We start from the raw sequence: 11,332 nt of genomic DNA, 5'->3' as shown, positions 1-11,332 counted from the left end.
CCTTCATGCCTTGCCAAAACCACTCCATTTATTCCGGCATCGGGGACTGTAATCCGGTGACCAACCTCTCTCCTTTGCAGGATTTCATTCAAAGTTGCCGTAGGAAACTCGTGTGTTTTTGCATTCGAAACATCTGCACCGTTCCCCACAAGAAGATTCACCATCTCCACGTTGTTTTTGGCCATGGCAATCTGGATTGCCGTTAATCCATTGCGATCTTTGGAGTCAACATCTAGTCCTTGTTTCAGTAATTCCTTCATCGCGGTTGTGTCATCTCTTTCTGCTGCGGTGCAGAGAAGATCGCCGGCGGTGTGTGAATCGCATTGGGCGGTGGCGTTGTAGAGGATCCGGAATATGGAATGGTGTTTTGATGATATACTATTCCATAATGCAGTGTCGCGATTCATGTCTGCCATTTACGGCATTAATTATCATAATTAACCAAATAGTTTGAAGTAAATTCAAGGGAGCATGATCCTCTCCACTTCAAATGAAATGGAGAATATCCAGAGTTAGTAATAGTAGAAGGATATTTATATCTTTTTACTTTTTGAGAGGACAAAAATATCAATTTTTTATAACTAACTGGATATTTTTTAGTTCAAATGAAATTGAAAAGATCCTAATTCAAATTGAAGAACCTGAAGAGCGTAATTAATTTTTAGGAAAAGCTTCACTTACTTCATTGCGTGTTTAGGATTTGCAATTATAGTCTCAAATTATCAAAATTTGTAATGTCAGTATCCCAAGTTTCATCCCCATTAAATCCTAACGTATAATGCCAAAATGCCCAAAATAATATATTTTTAAAACAATTTCTGGTGATGTGGTTTAGACTAGGGCAGTCAATTTTTTACCAGACCCGCAAACTGCACACAAACCAACACAAAATTAAAGGGTTAGGTCGACGAGTCTAACCCGTTTAATTAAATGGATTGGATTAGGATTGACCTATATCGTTTTATACCTATGCTTTGACATTGCTCAAACTCAACACGCTACATAATATACTATAGGCAATTTTTGACATGACCCGCAAACTTGACACGAACTCGATACAAAATTAGATGGTTAGGGTTGAGATGACTCGTTTAACTAAATGGGTCAGGTTAGGGTTGACCTATATGGTCTTATATATACATATATCGACACAACCTAAACCTGACAAGTGAACACGAATTGCCACCGCTAGTCTAGACTAACCCATGGCCAAGACCCACACTGGTTTAGGTTTTTTATTATTATTTTAAAAATAATAATTAAGGGTAAATATGTATTTTTTGAATTTTACAGGAGTAGAAGAGAAATTTCATCTATTTTCCGTTTGAATTAACTCTAAACTCTAACCGTAGGGTAAAATTAAAAGGGACTGAAAAATATGATACCTACATTGCAAATTTTGATAATTTGAGGTCGTGATTGCAAAACCCTTTCTCCCAATTTTTATCGCTAAAGCAGAAAAATTTATGTAATAAATGGAAGGGTAGAGCATAGGGTATTACCTCGTAAGTGTACATTACATCCATGCTTAAGCAGTACCGAAACACACTCTTCATGCCCTTTTGATGCTGCTATGTGCTGAAGCATCATAACACAAACAACAATGATGTAATCATCATCACATTATTTGATCTGTCAATGATGATGTACATGAATTTCACTCATATGCATGTCATAGGTAATTTAATCAATTAACACATTATAAAAAAAATACCAATGGGGTTCTTCCTTTGGAATCTCCAATATCAGGATCCAATTTGGCCTTGAGAAGCTCATCCAGAAAAGCAGCATTTCCTGTAGCAGCAGCATTCAGCAAGTTGGAAGCTATGTTTGGATCCCTCTCTTCATCTTCCCCATTCGAAGCTATGTTTGGATCCCTCTCTTCATCTTCCCCATTCTCCACCATCAAATCTCCAATATGCAGATCCTTTAGCTTTTTGTGATGCTGCATTAATTTACACCATATAACAAGCCTTAACTCCTTGGTCAAAGTAAACATAAGTACATTTTGGGGAAATCTTCACTTACACCACGAAAAAAATATAAGCGGTTTTACAATTATAACCTCGAAGTTAGCATCCCATGTTTCAGCTCCTTTTAATTCTGACCTACGACGTGAAATTAAAAGGGACTAAAACGTACATGAGATACTGACATTATAAAAACACTTATGTTTCGGAGTAATTCCCTAAAAAAAAGTGAAGTTTCCGTAGAATCAACAAAATCTATATGGACCTGAAGGAAGTTTTTGAGCATTTTCTCATAGTCTTGAAGATGGGTCTGAGTTGATTCCATTAGAGAGGTGGTTTTGAGCCTCAAGAGCTGTGAAAGAGTTTTGGTTCGATATGTGAAGCCATGAGGCCTACAACAAAGTGCACCAACTTCTCCAAAAATGTCGAGAGATTGCAAAGTTCCCACAACTTGTTCTTTCTCCACCTCACAATCAATGATTTCAACTTCACCAGAGACAATGATGTAAACATCATCGGCTGCTTCATTTTGCATTATAACATCCTCTCTTGGTGGTATGTACTCTGCCTTCATCTTGGCAACCTAGTCAATTTCAATGTACCACATGTGTGTGTGTGTGTATTTATATATATATATGTTAGATCAAGGCAAGAAAAGGCAACCAAAATTGGGATTCACTCCCAATGATATTCGTGTCTCAAAAGCTATAAATTATATTTAGTTTGCGTACGTACCAAGATTAATAGAACTTCTGCAGAAAAGCCCTTGAAAAGATAGACATTCTTGACGGTAGGCAAAAACAAATGCTGGCAAATGCTCTTGCAGATGGACTTTGGCAGTTGTTCAATCAGTTGGTTCTGGTTCAGGCTCTCAGCCTTAAACCTCAAGCACATGTATGCCAGTATTTGTTGTTTCAACCTTGGAGGCAGCCTATTTCGGCATACAAAATTTGACGCTGCTTCAATGCTATTTCTCTGCATCCAATATATATATATTCCACCAAATTCAATATAAGAAATCCATAAAATGATTATATATATATATATATATATATATATATATATATATATATGAGGAGTGTTAAGCTTATAAACAAATTTTACAGAAAAACTTTTATAAACTAATGCGGTATAACATGATTAAGTTTTTCAAAATTTGAACTTATCTTATATCCAATCATATTATGCCACATCAGTTTGTAAAAGTTTTTCTGTAAGCCTAGCATTTCTCTCTCTCTCTCTCTCTGTGTGTATATATATATATATATATGGGACTGGAAAATGTGCAGTAATGCTATTTAGTACGTTGTTGTACGACTGCCATACAACGTGAATAATGTGGCAGTGAAAATCAATATTTAGATCAGTAAGGGCATGTAAAAAGAAAAATCAAGGGAAAACTTCACAAAACCTCCTTGAACTTCCACTCCTTTTGAAAGTATATACACTCCAAAGTTAAAAAATTCAAAAAAAAAAAAAAAATCTTTGCAAATGCTTTTTAGTTTTTTTATTATAAAAAAACAGGGGTATTTTGGGCATTATGACAAAAATGAACAGAAAATCTTAACGAATGAGATAATTGAAAGAAATTAAAAGTTTGATACTCTTAATTGAAAGTTTTTTTTTTTTTAACTTTGGGGGATAGTGTTAACGAGTGGAAGTTCAATGAAATTTTCTGAAACTTTCTAAAAAATCAATGATTGATTTTTATTATCACGTCGTTCTATAGTTGTATGATAATAGTGTAGCAGTCTACTAAATAGCATTTTTTAAGAGATGCAAAAAGGGGTGCTTACAAATTCCATAGTACGGCGAGTTCCTTCAACGACTAAATTGGTCATGTTGCCGATCAAGTAAGCCGTTAGGCCAAGGTTGAAAAGCATGAAGAAAATGATGAAGATCATTTCCGTGGTGTTCACTGCATGGAGATCTCCATAGCCAACTGTGGTCATGGTAGTCATGGACCAATACATGGCTGAAACGTATCGTACCCAAAGGCTTGTTTCTCTAAAATTAGGGATCACAGCTCCAATCCATGTCTTTCCTTGGTGTGGGTTCCGGTCTGCTAGCAAGTAGTACAGGCACCCGGCACAATGCACCGTAAACGTCGTCACCTGCACCCACCGATTACAATTCCTTATGTTAGTTATAACTTTGTCCTTACTATAAAAACATATGTACATCTCACATATTCAAATGATATATGTTATTTTTATAGACTGAGTTAAAGAAAGCTTCTCCAACCCAATTTAGAAGAAAACTGTCTATATGGGACCCACTGTCCAGATTAGTTGTTGGTCAGGTGAGTCTTATATGAAACCTCTCATAATTACTATCCAAATTGACATCAATCTAAGCAACAAATTGCTGAAAATCTCAATTTGAGCGGAGCGGGTGGAGCATGTATTACTTACAGCTAATAGCCTAGCACACCTTACACAGAAATAGCTGAACCTGATATCCTTCTCAAGCCTAGCAAATGAGTAAGAGAAAGGCAGAAGGAGTTACGTTTAGAATGTGTCTCCAGATTGTGAGGGTAATATGAGTGGGGGGAGTACTGATATAAAGAGGACTAGAGTTCTTGTAGAGTCATCCCAAATATAATGTGTCATTTAAAATCACTAATAGATCAAAATTCAATAATAATCATCTCAAATTCAATGGTGATTTTACAAAACACGTCACATTTTGGAGGACTCTAGTCCTTCTTATATCATTACTCGATTGAGAGAAAAAAAAAAAAGAAAAACCTGGTGAAGAGTTGCTTGACTCGTCGAACCCTCCAGAATCTGAGCAGGCCCAAGAGGGAGTAAGTGAGGCCCGTTTCCCGTTTGCCTTTGAAGAGGTATCCTAGAGCTTCAAATGGGATTGTTGATGCCACATCCATAATGAACCATGTTGACAGGTACCTTTATTATCACAACATCATCACCATCACTCCGTTAATCCCAATCATCTTCGATCACTAATTTACAGGCCCATATATGTTAGCCCGACTCTTACTCGAGGGCAAAATAGTTATAAAAATAAAAATAAATTGGGAAAATGTCACCTAACTCTTTTAAATTTTCATCACTTTTGTAATATCTCCCTTATCTAAAGTTCAAAAACTCTCAATTTCTGTAATGAACTTTAAAAAAATTTGCAATATCACCATTCTCTTAGAATTTTATGTTAAATCCTAATGGATGAGTAAGAAATTTCCAAAATGCCCCTATATTGCAATTTTTAATTTTTTTTTTTAAAAAAAATAATAATTATAATTTAAGGATAATTTTTCAATTTCATAAAATTTATAGGAGTATAATGGTCATTTCATCATTTGACGGTCTAATTTAACCCTAAATTTTAACAGAAATTGTGAGATTGCAATGTTTTTAAAGTTTGATATAATAAATTGAGAATTTTTCAACTTTAAGAAAGATAATGTGTAAATAATGAAAGTTCATAGTGGTTACGTGAAGTTTTCCCAAATAAATTTGACACACTAGCCCGCGGATTACGATCAATAACTCAATTGGACTTGTAATTATTTTGAAAACTAGCAAAATATTTTCAAAACCATTTGTCCACCTATAGTTTTTAAAAGTAGCAATTTATATGACTGATGCTTTATTTATCAAATATTTTTCTAAACTAGCAATTTGCTCACTTGTAAACTTGTTATTAATCTATCTTAAAAGAAATGATATTTTCACATTAGTAGCATGTTTTTTACTTGACCATGTGCTTCTCAGGTAGATCAAATATTATTCTTAACATTATAAATTCAGAACTAGTTTTATTATTAGTTTTTAGAAATTGTTTGAAAAAGTATTTTGACGTAATATAAGAATAAAAGTAATTTTAAATATTTTGTGATTATTTTTATTTAATAAAAAAATAAAATAAAATAAAAATGATAGATGCACAAGATACTAGCTGATTAAGATTCTCTCATATTTTGTTTTAAATATAAGGTTCTCAAATTTTTAAATCCGGCCGTTCATTACATCTAACGAGCTAAAAAATGTAGAAATCTACGCCGAAGAAATTAATTTTAGTTTTCAACATGTCAAACTCATTTGCATCACGAATCATATACTTATTTCTGGAACAGTATCCTCTCCAGTCCATTTTGGACTGGAGAATATCTAGTTAATGGTCAGGATCTCTCTATAGAAATCTTAAGGTCATAAATGAGACACATGTCTTATTAATTAAAAAAATAATAAAATTATATATATTTTAAAAATAATTAAAAAAGAAAATAATTAAAAACTAAAGAGTGGCTGGCCACCCATTGGGGGTGGCCGGAACACCTCGGGGTAGTCCGGCCACCCCCAAAGGCCAAATAATTTTTTCGTTTGCCAAGGGTGTTGAACACCGTGGGCATGGGGAGTGTGACCACCAGATGGCCAACCACCCCATCTCCCCAAGGGCCAAATGATTTTTTTGTTTTTTTTGTTTTTTTTAAGATTTGGCCTTGAGGGTGGTCGTGCCACCCCCAAGGGCCATCGGGTGGCCAAAGCCACCCCCAGCTCCAACTAGGGTGGTCTTGCCACCCTTACTGAGTGGCCAGCCACCTCTTAATTTTTTATTATTATTTTTAATTATTTTAATTTTTTTTTATTAATGAAATAATAAGTGTCTTATTCATAGCCTTAGAATCTCTGTAAAGAGATCCTGACCATTGACTAAATATTTTCTAGTCTAAAATGATACGATCTGTTCCCTTATTTCTACAGCTTGTCGTGGTGTAGATAAAGGCATAAAGGGAATTGAGGGCACCGCCATGAATCATGATTGGCATTGCGATAACATATAATTTTTGTGCACCAAATTCCAACTCTACCCTCTTCGCAATCATTCTTCTTACTTTGTTGATGACCTCCGTTTTGGACTTCTTTTTCCTTTTTATACGACCTTCATGATTATTTTAATGACAAAAAGTTATGAAGAAAAGCAGAATATCCCCCCTCTCTCTCTCTTCACTGTGTGATTTTTCTTGGGGCCACTAAAATAATAATTATAAAAAGTTGGTCCAACACATACTTAGATCTATTTGAACTCAGAAATATTCAGTTGTTTATATTACAAGGATAAAATTATCAAAAAAAAAAAATGTAAAATGACAATTTTACTCTTATAATATAAATAACTAAATATTCTTCAATTTAAGATGATCCTATTGCATGCAACGCACCGACATACTTTACTATATATATATATATATATATATATATATTAAAAAAAAAATTTATATGAGGCTTACATGGCTAAAAAAAATTGTGAGTTGTTTGACTACCTATTCAAACAGATGAATATATTCTACATAATTTTTTTTTTTCATATTATATATTTAAATTATTAGCAATTTAGACTGCTTGAATCTCGACCTGGGAGAATCAATCATACCATACCAAGAAAGCTAATTTCAGCAAACGCGTGTGATTTTGTTCTCCCATTACCAAGTTGAACATGTTCTTACTCCAATCATCAATTTAATATGCACATGCATCACTGAATGTCTAAATTAACCTATTTATTTTCACTTTATTTGAGATAAGGATAACAGTTTTTGTTTGAGAAATCAATCAAAAGTGGTTCCAAAAAGGTTCTGTTTTTTTTTTTTTTTTTTTTTCTTTAAAAAAAAAAATTACTTGACATGTTATTAAAGTTTGAGAAAAAAATATATACTTTGATCCTTGAATTACCTTAGCATTTTAGTTTACATCGGATCGTCCCATACTATCATCTCATATCAAATTAAACACTTTTATAAAAAAAATTAAGGCGGCTAATATGAAAAGAGTCGCACCTTTCTGGTATTTATAGTTTTTTTTTTTTTTTTTTGTAATAATTAACTTAATTTAAATACATTTTAAAGAGAAAAATATAAAAATGACTAATTTAACATGCGATAGTGATACGTAAGCTCTGTATCACTTTTTAAAATTGGAAGATACAAATAAAAATATTGTAATAATAGAAAGAACAGAAAATATTTTCCTGGAAACTTCTGGCATGAAAGCGACGAGTAAAAAAAGAGTGTACTAACCTGAAGGCAATCTTTCTAGAGTCACGAACCAGAAGTAGAGTTATTGGATCAATATATGCAACCAAAAATGTCAAGAAGATGTCGATTCCAAAAAACACATCAACAACGTTGTCTGCAATCCATAGTTTTGTCTTTGGAGATGAATTCAGAAATGCAACCTCAAACGGGTAAACCCATGCAGAGTATGCTACCAAAACCACCATAAATGTCTCCCACCACCTGCACCACACCACACCATATTTAAAAAAAAAAAAAAAAAAAATTCCCATTTTTCGATACTTGGTACTGCCCAAAATCTTGATTAGATCCAAAATATTTTTGATTGATCAGAAAAACTTCTTTTAAGTTACTTAAAATGAGTTTTTTTTTTTTTTTTTTGGAATTTGAGCTTCTCCTTAGTTGTTCATCGCCGTCATTGACCGTCCGCCATTTCTAGCCGTTGAGCCAAACTTCGAAACAAACGGTACTTAAGTAGATAGATATAAAAAGTAGCTCGTTAAAATATAGTGGCTGTCATGAAAAGATGGTGACATGACATGCAAATGTACATGAGCACAAAAAAAATTGAGAAATGAATTAGTTGCAGCCATTATCGTTCATAATTGAGAAAAACAAATAACCATTGATTTTTGGTAATTATAAATAATTAAAAAAAAAAAAAGATTTTGTGGAGTTAATATATATATATATCTATATCTATATATATATATATATATATATATATATATATAACGTACCTATATCTGGAGTCCATGGGTGATATGATCCACCCTTTTGACTCTATTTGATTTTGATTAGAAGCAGAAACACCTAATGGCGGAAGGATCACCTTCGACAGGTTACGCAGATTCAGAGACGACGACGACGACGACGACGACGACATACCGCTTTCTTCTTTCTGTTCCGGCTTGTTTTTCCGGTTAGCCGGCCTGGTGTCGGAGGGTAGGTGAAGAGCATATGGGGTAGTTAATTTCGTCTCCATTCTCCGGCCCTCGGAAACCAGTGTTGTGTTTTTAACAGATTTTTGAATATATTGTAGAAGTTAAGAGATTTGTGAGGATTTGGAAGAGTAGTAGGTTGGTTGTTGTGGTAATATTCTGGAAAATATGGTTGATGCTTGATGATGATGATGATGATAAGATCTCAAAATCATGAAAATGGTGGGGTGTGCAATTTTTGGCCTTGTTTGTGTGAGGGCCATAAAGCCCTCTTCTCTCTCTCTCTCTCTCTTTCTCTAGAGAAAAAGGACCATAATATGTGTACATATAATTAATTATTATATGATAGATATATGCTACATGGTGACAAGGTGAAGAAGATGTGACCCACTAGAAAATGTCCACGAATGTGAAGACCCATCTCCTCTTTCATGACCATCGATGAATATCACTTTATTTTGGCATGCATTAAAGATGTGATGGAAATTCTTTTTTGGTGAGATGATATTGTCATCTTCCCATTCTCTATTAATCACACTTTCACCTATAACTTTATGTACATGTCTCTTACCCCACCCCACCCCCACCAAACTTTAGGCTTTTTAGTTTGGCTAGTTTATGTATCGGATAAAGATTTACAGCAATTACTTGTTTAAATTTATAGTAATTTGATCTAGTAACGTGAGAGATTTTATATAGGATTTATCTGTTCAAATAATGTAGAGCCTAATTTTGTATTTGACCCATTTTGACATTAGAAGCCCTACGATTTAAATAAGATTTTTTTTTTTTCTTTTTCGGAGGCTTAGGGCCTGTTTGGGTGTGCGTTTGAAGGACCTAAAAATGCGTTTAACACTCAAAAAGTCTGTTTGAAGAAAAAAATAACCGATTGGTAAAAAAAATTGAAAGCACTTTTAAAGGTCCAAAAAACATAAAAATAGGCAAAATGTACTTTTCGCAAAATGAAGCTTTTGCCAAAAAGCGCATTTTGACTTAAAAACTCCATTTCTCAAACACAATCCCAAACATGCTCTTAGTCCATGGAGTACAGTTTGTTGGCATGTTTTTGGTGTTCTAACCTAGTTGGGAGTCTTATTCCTAGTCGCTTTTGTAGTTGAGTTTTGTGCAACTTTTGTATTATTTTCTCGAAAATAGTAAAATCTCGCTGAAATTCTATAAACTTATTCTTTATTGGTGAACGGCGTAAATCTCTGTGTTTTGTGATTGCTTGTTTTTTGAGTTCTTAATTTTTTGCACCTCATCAATTCTGAAAAATATGATTAATTTCTTAACAGTCTAGTAACTTAATTACCCAAGCAAATTAGTTCAGTTTCTCAAATTGCTAGCAATTCAAACAGACAACTACCAGAAATCTCAATTTCTACGAGGCTGCCTCCCCATGTTCCTTTATGTATCAGATATTGTTGTCAGACACAAATTATATGATTCATATTTTAATTATGGTCCCAGCTGCCACCACTTTTTCGTGGGGTAGCCTAAAACAGGTCGGCTGTTCAATTATTTTAGACTCGTATTCATTTCGGGTCCCCCACTCACATCAGTGAGGTTTACTTTGACCCAAAGCATTTCCATATATATATATATTTTTTTTTATGAGTAATAAAGGATTGCATTATTTGCATATATAATAGAGAGAGGCAATGAGTTGCTAAGTTTCTCAAAATATTGTCGGTATTAGACCGTTAGGTGACACATCTTGCATTGATGTCGTTTTGGAGGGTTAAGGATCGCTTCAAATTGGGTTGTCCCAATTGTATACTATTTTGGTTGTTTTAAAGAGACAAGGTTGCAGGGCTCGCTTGCTCTTGTCTGAGCAGTTCGAAATTGCAAATAGATGGCCATTCGACCCTTTCTTTTGTTAGATTGTTCAAATTGCACACAATTCACGCAGCAAATTATAATGAATCTCGATCCTACCTAAGATGGAATGAATTGCATTGCTTACCTTATAGGCTTAACAGACCTAAAACAAAACAAAAAATTAAAAATAAAAAAAATAAAAAAACTCTAGTATATGTTAAAATCATTTACTTCATCAATTTGAACATTTGTTGTATATGTTAAAATCATTTCCTTTTATGCATGTTTATATTTTAATCAGCAAATGAGGTCCGCATCATTGTAGTTAGGATTACCAAGATTGAAAAAAAAAAAAAAAAAAAAAAAAATGCAGCTTTTCCAGCATTTGGAGGGCCAAGAGAATTTTTTTAGGAAAAAGTACATTTATTCCCATTAACTTTCAAGTAATTTGTATTTGAATTTTGAATTTGTTATAAAAAAAAAAAAAAATTTAGAAAAAATTATCTAAGATAAATTTTCATGATTTTTGTCCCTTTTTATGAGTTTTGTTTTGTTTTTTTGTC

At 33.5% G+C, this 11,332-nt stretch overlaps 1 protein-coding gene across 1 annotated transcript; it reads right to left on the bottom strand.

Moving 5' to 3' along the window:
* Positions 1-2: 2 nt before the first annotated feature.
* LOC132168089 (potassium channel AKT2/3-like) lies at positions 3-9,200 on the bottom strand (the record flags this gene model as incomplete). The annotated part of the gene is made up of 10 exons (XM_059579165.1): positions 8,748-9,200; positions 8,011-8,229; positions 4,721-4,879; positions 4,385-4,442; positions 3,767-4,084; positions 2,706-2,945; positions 2,236-2,553; positions 1,715-1,945; positions 1,503-1,578; positions 3-409 (listed from the first exon to the last, which is right to left on the bottom strand). Coding segments are annotated over exons 1-10 (2,271 nt in total), but the record flags the coding sequence as incomplete, so codon positions are not given.
* Positions 9,201-11,332: the final 2,132 nt, after the last annotated feature.

The sequence above is a fragment of the Corylus avellana genome, chromosome ca1, assembly GCF_901000735.1.
Source record: "Corylus avellana chromosome ca1, CavTom2PMs-1.0".
Classification (NCBI taxonomy): Eukaryota; Viridiplantae; Streptophyta; class Magnoliopsida; order Fagales; family Betulaceae; genus Corylus; species Corylus avellana.
This window is presented reverse-complemented; position numbering and strand designations above follow the sequence as displayed.